Source organism: Falco cherrug, chromosome 10, assembly GCF_023634085.1.
Source record: "Falco cherrug isolate bFalChe1 chromosome 10, bFalChe1.pri, whole genome shotgun sequence".
NCBI classification, from domain to species: Eukaryota; Metazoa; Chordata; class Aves; order Falconiformes; family Falconidae; genus Falco; species Falco cherrug.
Window position 1 is genome coordinate 325,212 of NC_073706.1, and position 16,805 is coordinate 342,016.

Consider the following 16,805-nt stretch of genomic DNA (forward strand, 5'->3'; position numbering starts at 1 on the left):
CTATGAAATGAGCTGCTGGTACAGCCAAGCAGGGGGAATCAGTGAACTAGTGTTAGAAATGCTCATTTAAAAGTCTACCAAATGTTGCTGCTTTGGTTCTTCCCGTTAGTCCGGGAGCTCTTCAAGGAACAACTGGGTCTTTAGCAGCACCTGTGGTTGGGATCGGAGCTTGGCCGTGTGCAGGAGGGATGCACAAGTGTGAGGAGCCTCCCCAGGGAGGGATGCCTGGTGGGTTGCAAGGCCACGTGTCCTCAGGAATGCCACCCCTATCCTGCCATTACTACTGGCCATTCCCTGCCCATGTCCTTGCCTAGTGCTGCTGGTGTGCTGCTTCAGGCATCATGCCTCTGGGAAGAAGCACACACAGGATAAGCTTCTGATAGCAAAACAGGAGTTGGAAGAGCAGGGGCTGTACTTCATGGCAGCTTGGGCAGGTGGAAGGAGGCCAATCCCAAATCCCTCAGTGTTTCCCAAGCAGCTGCTCTTGGGACAGGGCTTGGGTCAGTCCTGAGCAGTGATGCTGTGAGCAAGAGGCAACGACTGCGGGACAGTCCTTCCTCATAGTGATGGCATATCATCTTGAAGTACTGTCAGGAGTTCCCTGACAGGACAGGGCATGTGCAACATGGCCTCAGGACTTACCCAGTCACAGCTGGGAGCAGATACATGGAGGGAGGGCACAAAATGAGGCCGGTTCGAGGGGACCTTCCCGGGAACAATGGTGCCTTTGAAGACCTGGAAGCTCAGGCTGATTTAAGAGCCTTTCCATTCCCTTTTTGCCAGAGCTCACGAACACATGCCAGCTATAGCCACTGCAGAATGTGCCTTTGGGACTGGGATGCTGCAGTGGGCATGGTGGGTTGTAGTGCATCCTGAGTACTACTACCATGGGTCAGAGGATACTCCCAGCAGATGAGGATTTCACAGCCATGAGAGCTGAGCAGGGCCAGTAGGTTTGGCCAAGGGAACCAGATCTGATGGCATCTGGACTAGACTGGGAGGATCCCTACACAGAGGCTTGGTGGGTTGCATGGGAGTAACCCAGGGACATCAGCCCCTGTAAATCTCCCATTGATGTTGTAGGTTTTTCTGCAAATTAAATATGCATTTGGAAACTTAGATCAAAAAAACAATATGGTCTGTAAGGACTGTCATTATAGTTTGACAATCTAAAGGCAGGCACTTGGGATTATTTTCCAGCTTGAGTGGTCCAGAATAGTTTACTGGTCCTTAGCTGGTCATTCTGGATGCTATGCTAGCTAATGAGCCTTGGGAAGTGTAGGCTGTTTCCTATCTCAGTGCTGTTGATACCAGATGGGTTATAGGATGATGAATTTGTTTCATCCCAGTGTTCTGCTGTTCACAATTCAGAAATTTTTCATGTGTGTAACAATGATGTGTTTCTGTTTCAGGAAGGGGAATCTCTAGGGAAAAACGAGGAGTTGATATAACTTGCGGAATCTCCAGGCACTTTGAGATTAACAATCTGATATTTGGGTAAAAGTGCAGGATAATTCAGTTAATATAATTCATAAATAATTCCCTGTATTTCTATCTTTCTTCCTTTAGGGAGACTCCTACCCACTGGCAGCCTCTGCCAGGCACGAAAGCAGCCATGTTGGTCAAAGTGAACAGTTTGAGGAAGATGCAGAGCTCTTCAAACAGTTTGCTTCAGCTGCAGAGTGCTCCAGAGCCCAACAGCCAAAATTCTCTTCCAAAACCAGCCATATATGCTCAGCCTCAGTCCATGTCCCAGAGCCCTGGTGCCACAAAGCAAACGCCTACAGGAGAAACACAGCAGTCTATGCAGGTCAAAAAGACAGAGAATGGTGGGTTTTGCCTGGTGCTGATGAATGGTCCGACTTCTCGAACACCTCCAAGGAGCCAGACAGGAACACCCCAGCCTACATCCCCCAAGTATGCCTCCCCTGCACCTATATACGATGAGCCATCTTTAGAGTCTCCAATTTATGATGAGCCACCAGTAGATATGGACACTGAAAGCATCGGTATCAGTAGGATTTCTCCACCAAGGTCACCAAGCAATAGCTTAAAAAAGCAGCTGCAACCAACCAAATTATTACAGTATCCAGGTATGCAACAGCAGCAAGCTGCAAAGAAGCATGCAAGAAATCCTTCTTCAACTGAATACAGTCCAGCTGGCAAAGAATATATAAAACACATGGTCAATGTTGATCAGTCTTGCAAACTCTCCCACTCTTCTACTGCAACATCGGATGCCTCTACTAAACTGCCTGGTCAGCTTACTTCAAAGGACAGCTTCAAGCAGTCTTGGAGGATCTTGGAAGCCAACGTCCTCAAGAACATGGAAGCCCTCCACAGTCGGCAGAGCAGCCTGCAAGCTCGAGAGTACCCAGCTGGTATAAGCCATCAGGATTCTGGTTATTCAACTGGTCCTTCTCCAAGTTTGAGAAAAAGGAAGGGAAGGAGGCAAGGGACAGGTCAAGGAAGACCTGGCTCTGTGGGCAGCAGTAGTGAGCTCACAGCTTTGAATGATAAGCTCATCGCTGAGATGCGTGCTGTGGTGGGCAGGTCAGCAGCTTGCAGGGGAAGCAAAGCCAGCCTTGATGCTGAAAGTCTGGAGAGCAGCATCACAGCAGAGAGCAACAAAGTCAGATTTCAGTCTGACCACTTGAAAAAATGCATCAGCCAGAGCTCAAGGGACGACGTCTCAGCTAGCAATAGGTCTCTGTATAGACAGGGCCTGGACAGCAGGGGCAGCTTTCCCAATGAAGTGGCTGCTCCACAGGACACAGTGAGGCAGAAGAGGACTTTTGAGAAAATAGATTCTCTAGAAAAAAATGTGACCAGCCAGACAAGCTTGGCTTCATCAGATGCTACATGCCACTCCTCCCAGGTACCTCTCCATCTACACTGGGTTAAATCGCATGCCTTTGCTGGATGGTCGTGGTGCAGAGCCAAATACCTGGTCTGCTCCCGGGTGGGTTTAGGGGATGTGCTGCAGGCAGAACATGTCTGTGCCTGCAGAACAGCAAACAGGTCACAAAGCCTCACAGGTTTCACAGAATCACGGAACGGTCAGGGTGGGAAGGGAGATCACCTAGTCCAACCCCATGCTGAAGCAGGTTATCCTAGAGCAGGTTGCACAGGATCATGTCCAGGAGGTTTTGAATGTCTCCAGAGAAGGAGGCACCACAGCCTCTCTGGGCAGCCTGTCCCAGCACTCACTCACCTTGGGTAAAGAAGCCTTTCCTCGTACCCAGATGGAAGTTCTCATATTGCAGTTTGTGCTTGTTGCCCCTTGTCCTGAAAAGAGCCTTGCCCCTTCCTCCCGACACTCACCTTTAAGACATTTGTAGACACTGATAAGATCCCCCCCTCAGTGATCTCTTCTCCAGGCTAAACAGGCCCAGCTCTCTCAGCCTCTGCTCTCAAGGGAGATGCTCCAGCCTCCTCCTCATCTTTGTAGCCTCCGCTGAACCTTCTCCAGCAGTTCCCTGTCTCTCTGGAACTGGGGAGCCCAGAACCGGACAGAGTGGTGGAGACCCCATTTCAGGCCAGTGGTATGAGAGGAGCAGGAATTGTGCCAGAGTTGCTGGGGTACAGGACGCAGTTGTCAGAATTTGTATGGCCACGTGGGCAGTGTTTTATGTTTTTTCCTCTCTCTTCTTTTTCTAACAGTTCCTCTTCCTGTGTTCTCCCTCCCAGTCATTCCTGAGCATTGAATGGAAATACTCAGAAAACCAGTGACAGTGACTCTAGCATCTTCTTGTTGGAAAAGCTATTTTAAAACCTACTTGTGTGCCTGCACAAGTGAAGCCGTTTTTCTCTGTAACACAGCACTCTTACAGAATTTAGTTTGCCATCTTTTCTCCTGTTTTCTCCCATGATGGAAACTTGTCCTTCATGGTTTTAGTTAAGATTTAGGTTCTATATAAGTGACTTTTATATCCTGTGAAGGTTTTGTCCTTTTCCTCTTTGCTCACTCTTCTGACTATTTGACTCCTGCTGAACAGCCTGAGTCGCTGCATCTCCTCTGTGAGGCACAGCTGATAACAGTCCTCCAGAGTGAAAAGTGACTATTTTAATGTGTTGTTGTCTTCTGCTGTTTGCTAGCACACAACCTTTAATGAAGAAACTTGGCAAAGCTGCTTGACCATTTCAGATTGCTCCATTTCAGTAGACATGAGGTGTAACTTCTCTCTAAAACTCAGGCTGACACCTCCCCACTGTACTGGATTTATGTGTATTCGTTCTCCTCTTTATCATAATTTCTGATCAATAGGGCCTTGCTTTCACCAGAAACCCTTTTTAAAACTGATGTCATGTTCCCACATTTTCTGTTTTTCAGACACACGGCCAGTTTGAGTTTACAGAACTCGCACGTTACTGTTAATAGTTCAGCAGTTTCATTTCACAAGCTCTTTAGGCTTCTTGGAAGACTGCTGTCCAGTGCTCAGGATGTGTTACACCTTGTTGCATTGATGGGGAGAGCTGAGACTTGATGTCTTGATTATGCACAGGAGGTGGTGGGTTGGGGATAGGCTGTGAATGGCCTTGAAGATGCAGAAAAATTTTCTGTGTGGTAGAATGGAGAAGGAGAATACAGTGGAAATTGTAAGAAGATGGAAGTTGTGGTAAAGGCAACAAGTCAATAAATAGTGTATTTACAGAAATACTCTGAGTTGTAAGGGTCCAAGTAAGGAGGGGAGGAGGCTGCAGAGAATACGGCAGCAAAATCACTGCCTTGCTTGAAAATGGCAGCGCGTGGCTTGAGTCACCAGCAATGTCCTGTGCTGGGCCTGCATGATGGAGAGGAGAATTGGGAGACAAGGAAGTTCTGCCCATCCTCCTTGGATAATGAAGTTCTAGGACAGGCTGAACAGAAGTGGATGTGTCTTGTCAGCGCAAAGATAATAGCTGGGTAGTTGCATGAATGAGATTTGAGAGATAAACTCTAGAGAGTATGAGGAGGTGGATCCTCAGAAGTAACGTGCTGAAGGAGCAGTTAGGGTGGTAGGAGGAAAACCAGCCCTGGGCATGGAAGCTGGAGTGAAGGAGATAAAGGATGGATACAGCAGAGAACTGCAGGCAGGGATTTTTAGTTAGGGTGTTGAGTGAATTCAGAGAGGGTGAGGAGGGAGAGGGGTAACTCGAAGGGTAAAAAAACAAAACAAAGTAGAAAAGCAGGAGAAATGATTGTGCCTCAGACTGGCAATAAGAGGTGGAGTGTGATGTGTGCTAATCCTGCCATCCACATGTAGGTACATGTTAGGTGTATGATATGGAAGGGTTAGACTGCACAAGCCTCTGATGTGAGTTCAGCAGTTCCCCCTTACTAAGAAAAAAACACTGACTTACTCTAAACATTTAAGAACTAACATGTATTTTGGAGTTGCCTGTGGGCAAGGACTGGAATGGAGCATGGCGCACAAGTTAAAGGTGATCTGCAAAGAAGGAAAATGCATGTCTTATTTCACTTTTTCTATTGCCAAACCAAAATTTACAGGATTTTTGTTTCTTTATCTTCCTTTAAAAACCAAAAATGTCAAGATTATCTTGTTTGGCTTTTTCCTATTTACTGGAGATCTCCTTGGAGAACACAATGTGAAGTGTTTGCTCTTAGTTGCTGTATGTGGGAATTTCAAGTCTAACAAAAAAAGTCTGTTTCCTAAAACAACTTCTTGGGTGTTTGAGTTCAACATGTGTCCCAGGCTGCCACTTCCATCCAAACTAGAGAATTCTGGATGAGCAAAATAAGTGTCTTATTCCCACAAGTAATTATTACACACCATTTTCTTGGGATCAGTACTACCAAAGCTTTAATTATGTAGTTATCTGCATGGATTGCTGGGGAAGGATGGACAAGGGCTGCATGTAAAAACTGTGTCCAAAGTCTGGAAGGAAGGTCTTTGTCTCTGCTGCTTGTGTCTGTAAACTTGTGATCAGTGAACTTGTCCCTGGAGCAAAGGAGTTTGAAGACTGCAGGCTGTGGGCGGGGAGCTGCTGTCCCTAGTTCTCCGAGAAGAAAAAACAACCCAGTACTTGTGAACAATTCTGATTTGGGGAGGGTTAAGCCTGTCTTGGATAGGAAAACGTGGTAGGAGCCCATCGCAGGGGTGCACTTGAGTTCAGTGCAGTGGTACTCACAGACGCATTGGGTCTGTAGCCACAGCCTGTATCTTCCCTGTGGATGCTGAGGATTTGGCAGGAGGCTGCGCTGCATCTGTAGGGTACAGTGAGAGCCAGCTCTGTTGGTGGTGGAAGTTGACTGATGCAGATATCCAGTCTCCTTCGCTTCACCAACTCAGACATGATTTATCCTATCTGGGTGAGAGCCTAGCCATCAAAATAACTGTGCCCATGCTCCGCTGTGCCTCTCTTAGCTTCTCCTGCCCCATTTGTGTGCCTGGCCAGTGTTTCCATTAGGAAAGTCATGGTGGAATGGAGATACATGTTTTCAATGCCTCAGTGCAGAGGCTGTCCAGGCACAGGCTGCCCAAAGGTCAGCAGCTCCTCATGGCTGCCAGACATGTTGATTTGGTTTTGTCTTTCTTGGTTTTTTTCTTGCTAGAACTTGGGAAAATAGTAAAGGCAGGAACCATCTATGGGATTGTAGCGGCCACAAAGGGTAAAGGTGAGAGGAAAACAGTGCTAATAGTGCTGTGGCTGTCTAGTCTCTTACCACCTCCTGGTGTTCCCTGCCCACCTCCTGGGCTCCTGTGGCTCCACAGAAACTGAGAGGTAAAGAGTGAGGAGAAACCTGTGGCTCCTTGGTGCCACAGAGCTGTAGTGCTTTTCTGGGAGTTAGCCCAGCTCCTGCTTGGGCTGTCCTCTGGAGCTCTGGGACAAGCTGGACAATCAGGCCTGTTACTCCATGTCCCAGTGCTTCCCTCAGGGACAGCACCAGTGTACAGCTGTGCCAGCCAGGCTCTTGCAGAACTACAGATGTCAGACACCAATTCGTACAAAGTCATGTTTTGTACAGATTCAATGCTTTGCAGTTGCTGGTAGCTTTATGACTCACCGCTGATAATTTTCCTGGCAGAGTAAGGGGTCATCTAAGTTGCTTTTAACATGTCTGTTCTCCATTGCAGCCCAGGACAATAGAATTGGACCCCAAGCAGGAGAGCAGTGGCCAGCCTGGTGGCTGTGTAGGATATAATTTCCCTTACAATACTCTACGGAAGCCCATATCTCAGAGCAGCATGGCAGACTGGGCTTCTAAAAACCTGAACATGCACACGCAGGGAATCTTCCGCCGAAGGATCTCTATCTCCAACATGCTGTCCTGGAATGGTGGCTCTATCAAAAAGCCAATGCTTATCACTAGCAACCACACCATCAAAAAAGAGGCATGTGAGATGTTCAAACTGGTACAGAGCTACATGGGAGATCGTCAGACTCGCATGGACCGCAATCATGTGGCATTGGTCACAGTCACCAAGTGCTGGAGCATGCAAGGTTTACGGGATGAACTCTACATACAATTGATCCGGCAGACAACAGATAATACATGCTACCGAAGTCTGGCATGGGGCTGGGAACTGATGGCCATAAGTTTGGCCTTTTTCTCCCCATCACCCAAATTTCAGTCTTACCTGGAAGGTTACATTTATCGCCACCTTGACAGTGATGAAAACAGTAAGTGCCTCGTGCACGCGGACTCCGTCCCCAGCAGCATTCTGGCAGGTTGTGCCACTTACTCAGAGTTGTCTGGTTTTTAAGACTACAGGTAGTCAGTCACCAGCCAGTGCTGTCGTTTCCATGTGTTGGGCGAGAGCATCATGTGCTGGGCAAGTTCATCCTTCCTTGGTGGGATGAAGCTGCCACCAGCTCATGTCCCTGTGGTTCTCACTTGTGTCTGGCAAAGAAATGCAAGCCCTAGACTGTGCTCATCTCGCCAGTTAGTATGGCAGGATCAGCACTGAAAAGAGCTTATTTGGACCTGCCATGGGCAGAGTTTCTTTGGGTTCTCCAAAGACATGATTTACCTCAAGGTTCCTTAAAGCAGGCAAAAAAAAAAACCAAAAAAAAAAAACGGAGAGATGAATGTTAATATAAATTTTTTTAGGGAGCCATTGCAAACATTACAAACAGATCTTGGCTTGGCAAATAGTTGGGGATCCTGAAGGATGCTGGCTTTTGTTGTAAACAGGTGCAATTTATCTGCCTTTCAGAAGCTTTGGGGACCAGCCCAGCATATATTCAGTTATTAGCTCAATCGTAAATTGCTATAGCACCCTGGGGGGGGGAAAAACAAGAAGAAGAAAAAAAAAAAAAAAAAAAGCCAGGTGCCAGTCTGGAGGGTATTTATTGGCTTATTTGTCACTGTTTCAACAGTGGACCCTGTGTCTTGTCCCGTCTCAGGTGAGAAACCAGAGCATCTATTTCCACTTGGGGCTTCAAATGCAGGTTAAAGTCCCCTCAGATCTCCAGGGCAGGTTCTGCCTGCTCTGCTAGTTCTGCCCTTGCTGGTGAGTGTGGCAGTGGAGGTGGGTCCTAGGGGCAGCAGTGGGGCAATGCCAACCTTTGCTTTCTGGTTTCATGCTTGTAGCCTTAAGGTGGGGTTCCTTCTCTGAACTGCTGAATGGGTAGCACTGGTTTAGGTTTTCATGAGGATCCTAAACCCTTTTCCCTTCTTCCCAAAACACTTCCCTCCAGCTACACTTGGCCCAGGAGCGAAAAATCACACTGCCAGCACCAGGGTCCAGGCAGCAAGAAGCAGTAATCTGAACTATTTGAGTGGGTTGTTCCTTCTGCTGGTGTTTAGACAGTTAAGTTTATTTAGGTATAAGCTTGCTTATATATACACCCCTTCTCAGCTATTTTGCCTTTTGGAGAACTTGGGTGGTGTTCTGGGGCCCCTCATTTGTGTGCGTTTGGAGCTGGCTGTGGTACAGGACCTTTCCCCTAGCAGACCTCCTTGTGCTGGAGTTAGGCTGGCTACCGTGTCTAAGGGCAGTTCTGGGCTTTGGCATTTTATTATTTCACATTATTAATCCAAAGCCTCTTCTGAATTTTCAGTTGCCCAGCGCATCAAGGAGCTTGTGGATCTGAAAAACAAGAAGAACTCAAAATCCAGGAAAAAGAGGAAACAAAACACCGAGGATGAAGGTAAGGGGAGGCAGAGCATGCAGGGAGCTAAGAGGGAGGACTGCAGTGACAGCAGACAGGCAGGGATGCTGAGCTCCACTGAAAATCAGACTGTTTCTTTAACTGCATATACTTAGATTTGGGAAACTTTACTGCAGGTAGCTGGTGTGAGAGGTTTGACCAGGGCATAGGTGAGCAGTATGAGTGGTAGCTGGGCAGCACATGGGACAGGTAGCAGTGTGGTAGCAGGGGAGGACCCCTTTCACTCACAATTGTGTGAGAAAAGGGATTTTAATTTGAATGCAGACCTGGAACTGTAATTCAACTGGTCTGTGTATGCCATGGAGTTTCCTATAGCATGTTACAGTGCTAAAAGCCATACAAGCCAGCCCGCTGAAAAGAACATGTCTCACTTGTAGTGGTGGATTGTGTAAATCACCACCCAGCCTGAGGACCTTCAGGGAGGACACTGATATCTGGCAAAGAATACTGCCTTTTTCTGTCCGGTATTGGCTTCCCCATGTCCACACTTCCTGGACTCTGCAGTCCAGGGCTTGCAATAGCATCTCTGCTGAATGAACAAGAGCTCACATATTCCTCCAGCCTCAGGTTTTAACTGCTGGCTGCAGAATAATACTTTATCTGGCTAAAGTCTTGCTAGACAAAGTCCATTCAATTTTTTTTTTAATATTGCTTTCAGGAAGCTTGAGCCAACCCTGTGAATTCATGTCAAGCAGCAGTTTACATCATGTGGCCTTGGTGTTTTTAATCTGGGAGAGCTGGAGTCCAGCTTCCTGCATTGCTTACCCTTACCTGATGCCAGCAGGCAGGTGTGTGAAACACGGACACTACAGCTTTGCTGTCCTGCAGTGCCTTCCTTGTGTCACTGCTCCTCTGAGGCAGCTGCAAGCCTGGGAAGTGACTGAGGAGGCCCTTTGGTTGCAGCCCCTCCAATAAAAGTGTCTTTTGCTTCTCTGTCTCCAGTGGCATTCAGAGCAGAGACCTGAAATTGCACAGAGGGATTATATTTGTGATAGGGTTATGTCTTTTTGCTTTCTTGTTCAGGCCCAGGAGAGTTCAGCTCATTCTGAGCCTTTGAAAAGTCATTTTGCATGTACTTACAGGGACTTTGAGCTCTTTATGGGACAACTCCCTGGAGATTGCTCTGTGCAGGGCATGCTCTGTCTGTGGGCTGAGCAGGTTCTTTTGTGCAATTGCTTGTCTGTATTGCATGTGCTGGAGTTGTGCTTAGGAAGACAGAGGTAGTTTTTACCTAAAAGTAAGTTTTAAATTAATTATGTATAGGTATATGAAAGTGCACCACGATAACTTCATAAAGTTTCCAGAACGAAAGTCAGAAGTGCCTGTGTGGCCTCGGCTGGGGCTCTGGTGACAGGTCACACACTGTTCCCTTTCTTGGACTGTGTCTGCTTTCTGGCACACAGAAGACAGTGAACTGGCAGTGAATGTGGGCTTTAGAATAAATGAGCTGGTTTGCAGGCTCCTGCTGGCTTCTGCAAAGATGGCAAGGGGCACAGCAAAGGAGGCAGGAGGGCTAGCAGGTCACTTAAACCAGCTTTTTCACAAGTGACCGATAACACTGAGGGTTTTTTCTGGGGCCTGACCTCAGAGCTGCACCTGAAGTAAGGGGAGGTCCCGCAGGAGCATGCCAGGTTCTTTCTGCAGCTGGCAGGAACCGTCCAGCTTTCCCTCGGGATACCTATATCTGCTCCAGCAGCCCCGCTTGCCAGATGTGTGAGGGGTGAGTAGGATGCAGCTCTCTGACGTTGCAGAGCTGTTGTGAGAAGTTCATTATTAGCTCTGAAATACTTGGATGTTTATGGCTGTAGCAGTAATTTAGCAGACACACAGAGACATCCTTAAGTGCAGAGGCTTGTAAAAAAAACACTTGCGTGAGTAAACATTTACCATCTGACATGCACCCAAAGAAATAATTTTGAAGTTTCCCATGCTTAATCTTTGTTTTCTAGTGTAATTCTCTGCAAGTAAATGAAATGTGAAGGTGGTGCGAGATCTTTCCATGGATCAATAACCCACTGAAAGGCAGAAGAATAGCAGGTAGAAATAAATGATGTGTTTTCAGAAGGAGGATTGTCTGTTGATCCTCCAGGAATGTAAGCAGGGCTATGGGTCTATACGAGGAAGCAAATAATGAGCTGGCAGCTCAGTGTTGGTACAAAACTATTCAGGATTATAAAAACTAAAGGTGCAGAGGGATCTTGCAAGGGTGAGTAACTGAGCAATCAAGCAGCAGAGAACGTTGTGTCAACAAAAGCAAAGTATTGGACATGGGGGAGATGTCCCTAACTGCACATGCAGCATCAGGCTGCTACGTAGCTGATTCAAGGAAAAAAAGACATTTTGCAGCCCATATATGAATTTCCAGAAATGTATACATGGTGCTGGGAAGCAGTTAGAAAACAGGGTTAGAAGCTTGTAGAAAAGAGACAGAGAGCAAATTAACACTTGGCTGTAGTCATACTGTGCCCGCTCCGCACAGTGGTCTCTCCAGGGCTGATGGATGTGGTAGGGGAAGCCTCACAGGAGCTCGACCTGGAGGAGAGAAGAGGGGGAGAAGGTCAGTGGGTTGAAACAAATGGCAGGTCATCTGTGGGGAAAGCAAGATGAAGAAAATTTCTCGTCATTTATCTCAGCAAAACAGGAAACTGCCCCGTTTTGTTGTGGGCAGCAGGCTTAAGAGCGCTCTGTCCTGAAGCACAAAATAAATCATTAAGAGTCAGCAAAGCAAGCTGTTGTGCAAATTAGGAGCATAAACAGGTTTAGGAGGAAATGGGACAATTCAAAGAAGGGAGGTCTGTCAGTTGATAGTTAATGGTCCAGGTGCAGCACTGCCTCGGGGTATCTCCCACCTGCTGTTAGCCAGGAGATTTTCACAAGGCAATATTAATTTTTGAAACATTATTTCTGTTTCTTATCCTCCTGGTGGCAGATGCAGGCTGGTGACTCATAAGGCCCTTCAGGCTGACAAAGCACAGCATTTCCCACATAGGGAGTGGTGATGGAGCAGAATTTGGGATGGAGAAGAATGCACTGGTGGTGTAGGAAGAGGGGCCAAACCAGTGCAGTAAAATGGGGATGCTTGGGCAGATCAAAGCCAGGAGAGCGGCACTGGTGCAAAGCCCAGCTGAGCTGTTCAGGAGGTGCCTACCCCTGTGGGGAAGAGCACAGCAAGATGGGCCCCCAGTCTGAGAGCCTGCACTATGCCAGGCTGATGCCAGTGAGAGGCCACGTTAGATCTGAGAAATACCGAGACGGCAGCTACAGCTGTACTGAAGTATGTGTCCCGTGGCTAGGTCCTGAATCCACATTGTTTGCTGCATTTTTTAAGGCATTTTTTGGCAGGAGAGTGTTCCAGTATGTTCTTGCATGTGCCCTGCCTGGATTTTAACTTGTTATAAAAGGAGAGGTTCTTTAAGAAGCTCTTCACATGTGTTTCTAGGCCAGCATATGGAAAAATATTTTCCTTTGCAAACTATTTTTCACTGTGTGGTTTTTTAGTAGTCTTCTGTTCCCAAGCTCCTGGGGCTACTGTGGTACCACAGGAAATAACAGGTCAACTTGGATTTCACAGATCCATGATGTGCTCAGAGAAGTGGAATTGCCTTTAGTATTAGCCCTTTCCAACCCATGTAGGCAGAGCTGCTCGTTCCTGCACCAAAGGGTGTGAGCTGAGGAGCAGAGGGAGTACCTGGCCCACTTCTTAGGAGAACTGACAATGCACAGTAAGCTAAATGCCAGGAGCCAGTCTCTAGCTGAGCATTTTAAAAGCAGCCAGATGGTTGACTCGGTCGCTGGTTTCGAAGAGTGGAGGCTAAAGCTAAATTCTGCCTCTCCCTCGTGTTTCTCTCTGCAGCTCACTGGTTGCCTCCCAGCTTCTCCACATCTCCTTCACCCATCTCACTCGGCATGTGCCCTGGGAGCCGGGAGCGCTGGTGCTCGGGCAGGTGACTTCCACTGCATAGCAGGGAGGCTGCACGCTGTGCGTTTAAGGTGTGAGCCCCTGTGGGAGCCATTTGTTCTTTGCCCGCTGTGGCAGTGTGCCAGTCACCCCATTCCTCAGGGCTCCTTCTACTTTTTTGGTGATTCAGGTCCATGGGCAGTAATCAGTCCAGCCCCTTGCATATGGGGCAAGTTTAGTTTTCAGTTTATTTGCCTGAAATTTGGTCAGCTCCACGCATGGCCCCAGCAGTCTCCTGTGGGTCGGAGGCTACAGCTTGGTTGTCGCTGGGAGCAGGATGCCTCGCTGCAGACTGTGCATGATGCAGGTTTTAGGTGTTTCCCAGGATCAGAGAACTTTCTGGGAAAGTACAAAACAGGCTTCAGGCAAACATGTCTGGCTGTTGCCCATGCATCAGCCGTGCAGGCTCTTCAATGCAACCAATTTCTTTGCAAACCTCGTTAAACTCTTAGGGTGATTATGAGTTTCATGGTCTAATTACAGTGTGAAAAAGCATTTCCTATTACTAGTTTTGAATGTGCTGCTTCCTGCGTAATTGTTGTGATGCAGAGCCACAGTCCAGTCTTTTCCCCATTCCCTCCTTTGTGAAGTGGATGCCACTTTGCAGTGGGGCGTGTAGGTGTGTCTGCGCATTTTAACAACAGAAGCCTTAACCTGGAATAGGGAAGCATCACCAAGCAGCTGACTGGTTTTGTTTTCTTTAATCCTTAAACATTTCCAGTATAAATAATGCCTGGGATTAGCAGGATTTTTGCATACGGGGAATATTTTGCTTTAGATGTTCCCAAGAGAGAAATTCTTAAAACTAACTTTCGTTCCCATTGTCTGCGGGAGTGGGGGATGCTGTTGTACCTCCTTTGGCATTGCTCCACTGTTACGGAGAGGCCTCGCTCCAGCTGTCAAGCAGATTGATTGAAGTGGGGGTGCTTGTTCCGTTGTGGGGAGCCAAGGACTGTGGTTTGTCTGCAGGATGAGAGGAGAACAGGTAAAGCACATCTGTCACCTTTGTGACTTGTAGTTCTGCTTGGGAAGAGCTTGTCCTCCCTGTGCATTGAGAGGATTTGAAGAACTCCAGGCTCCTGACCAGCTTACCTAAGCTGTAGGGTGTGTGAAAGGCTGATCTGAAACACACAGCATCTGACCGGAATGTAGATTTTTAAAAGCCACAAGTATTTTGAACTCTGCTGCAAGCTTTGAGCCTGGCAGGGAATCAAATAAGGCAGATCTATTCACTGCTTTCAGCAAGTAATTTGGACTTGACTCAAAAAAGAACAAAAGGCCAATGGTTTTGGGAAAACTCTCCCAGCAATCGGTGCAAACATTTCTCTTGGTGTCACAGGGGGATTAGCTCTGTGAATCCTGGCTCTGCTCATCCTCAGAGTTCACTGAACCAAACGCAACCGGAGCAGCCATTCTTGCAGAGGGCTGCAGCTTTTGCAGTAAAGTTCCCAAGTTCTGTTGTGTCTGATTTTCATCATATTGCAGAGCATGCCCAAGCCTCACAGTAGAAGGTTAGGAGGCTGCAGGCAGAAGTGTGAGGAAGTCTGCAAGGCTTTGAGAAGACGAGAGAGACCCTGCCATCTCCCCACGCCTTGCCTTGCATCCTGAGCTCACTGCTGGTGCTGCCTCTTCAGCCCCACACACCTTTCTGTGCTGCTGTCTCTTTCACTAGCCCAGGACTGCAGTTCTTGAATCATAAGCAATTTGTTTAAAATGCTTTGAAATCTTTCCTGGCAGGAGGCTGGCTCTGCATGCTCCTTAGCTGAGATGTGGCAATATGTAAATACCCAGCCCTGTGTCTGGGAGCCATGTAACTCCAGCCATGATGCTGGGAGCAAGAACTCGCTTTTGCATGCACGCCCGGGCTGTGAGTGTCGAGCATGTGCCTTGCATTGAGTCAGGACAGGGTCAGGCTGCCAGTGCAAGAGGTGGAGATCTGCAGGAGCGGGGCTGGGAGGTGCAGAGCTGTGAGCCTTGACTTAGAAGACTAATCCCTCCAACCCTAAGCACCAGCTTGCACTGATGCTGCCTGCCATGGGACTGCAGGGCATTTGGTGTGAGGTTTTGACAATCTCTGCCCTGCCCGCACAACAGGCTGTGCAGAAAGGGGTGGCTGTTTATGCTGAACTGCTGCACTGGTGCTCTCTGAAGGGCTCTGGTGTGGTGGGTGCGCAGTGCTGTGGGCTGACCACTTGTTTCTCCTTCCCACCAGGCCTGCCCATCAGCACCTATGCTAAATACTGCTACCGGAAGCTCCAGAAAGTAGCTGTCACCGGAGGCAAAAAGGTGAGCAGCTGCCCCAGCTCCAGGGCCTGTGGACTGTGTGGCAGTCTGCTTCCCAGACCCCAGAGCAGTCAGTCCTGTGGCTCTGGGAATTCACCACTGATTCAGTGATGGGAATGGCAGATAGAGTGAGCGGTGGAGGCTTGCTCAGGGCTTATCTCTCCATGAACCTGTGGGAGAAGGTTGCTGCCCAGGTCCCACCATCCTGGCAGACAGCAACGCAGGCCACGCTGGCAGCTGCGTGGCTGTGTGCTTCCTGGCCTTGGGGACGTGGGGGACAAACCTGATGTTTACTTGTTTCCAGGGTAAGAGGAGCTGTTGGTGCAGGGGATGCCCATCATTTGGTTTCTTCAGGTGAGGGAAGAATCTCTCTCTGCCATTGAGAGCTTGGATGGGCCAGGTCTTGCAGCTGATTTACTGCAGAGTTCCCACTTCAGAAAATCACACAGTGGAGGTGGCTGGCATGGAGGGGAGCCTCGGTGCTCTGCATTATCTGGAAAACCCCCTCTTCCCTTTTCCTCTGCATGGAGCTGTGAAAGCTGGCAGGTGGTCTCAGCCTGTCCTAGACCTCATCCTGGGTCTTCAAGCCAGATCCGGTCATCTTTTATTTCTGCAAATCCCTCTGAGGCCTCCCTGCCATCTCGATTCCATGTACAGCAAGCAGATAGCTAAAATACCTCAGGAGGGGTGAAGGCCCCTGGCATCCCTGCAGGGATGGGACAGGAAACCTCTGGACACTCATTGCACGCAGCTGCGGCCCTGGCAGCTGCCGCTCTCCAAGGGGCTGGTGGGAGCTTGGCCCTGTTGCGTCTCTTGCTTGGATGCAGAGTCATTGCCAAGTAGCCACTGCAGTGGGTAGCCTGGTGCCCCGCTGGCAGCACTCTGCATTTCTCTGAATCTCTGCCAGGAGAGATTCAAAGCCCCTTTCGAGTGTCAGTGTCTTTCAGAAGCAACAGGCCCCAGCATCGGCTTTCTAGCGAGCTTTTGCACCTCTAAGAACAAAGCTTTCCCTGGAGTTGGACATACCTGGAATTCCCTTCTCCAAAGGGCTGTTTTTCAGCTGTCGGCAAGTGGTCACCCAGTGCTGGGCTGGCGTACATGTGCTGACCTCACTATGGCCAGGGGCAGGCTGGGCTCCATTCTTCCACCTGCCACGCCAGCAGGTAGAGCTACAGCTGGAGTTGTGCAGTGTGCAAAACAGCAACAGAATCCCTGCAGAGACAGCCCAAACTCTCCAGAACAGTATTCTGCCAACAGGCAGCAGCTTCTCCACTCCTCTTGGGCCTGATGAGTTGACCCTCCCCTGATTTTAGGAGGTAGAGGCTGCAGAGAGAGAACCATGCTGCCAGGAGGCCAGAAAGGTGTCCACATACATGGGTGGTCCTCTCCATCCTGGCCACTCACAACCACTGTCCCTAGGTCACTGTTTCTCTGTGGGCTGGCT

The 16,805-nt window shown here is 48.6% G+C and overlaps 1 protein-coding gene and 1 long non-coding RNA gene across 2 annotated transcripts in view; one reads left to right on the forward strand and one right to left on the reverse strand.

Annotated features, from left to right (window-relative positions):
* The window catches only part of LOC102049862 (rho GTPase-activating protein 39-like), a 56,618-nt gene that overhangs the window by 34,815 nt on the left and 4,998 nt on the right, over positions 1 to 16,805 (forward strand). Inside the window, 4 exon segments of the mRNA XM_055722401.1 lie at positions 1,570 to 2,878; positions 7,080 to 7,626; positions 9,010 to 9,099; positions 15,291 to 15,364. Of these exon segments, the coding sequence (XP_055578376.1) occupies positions 1,570 to 2,878; positions 7,080 to 7,626; positions 9,010 to 9,099; positions 15,291 to 15,364 (2,020 nt within the window).
* Positions 9,952 to 14,062, reverse strand: LOC129736942 (uncharacterized). Its single transcript, XR_008734184.1, has 3 exons — positions 13,931 to 14,062; positions 11,582 to 11,652; positions 9,952 to 10,081 (listed from the first exon to the last, which is right to left on the reverse strand). It is a non-coding gene; the product is annotated as an uncharacterized LOC129736942 (long non-coding RNA).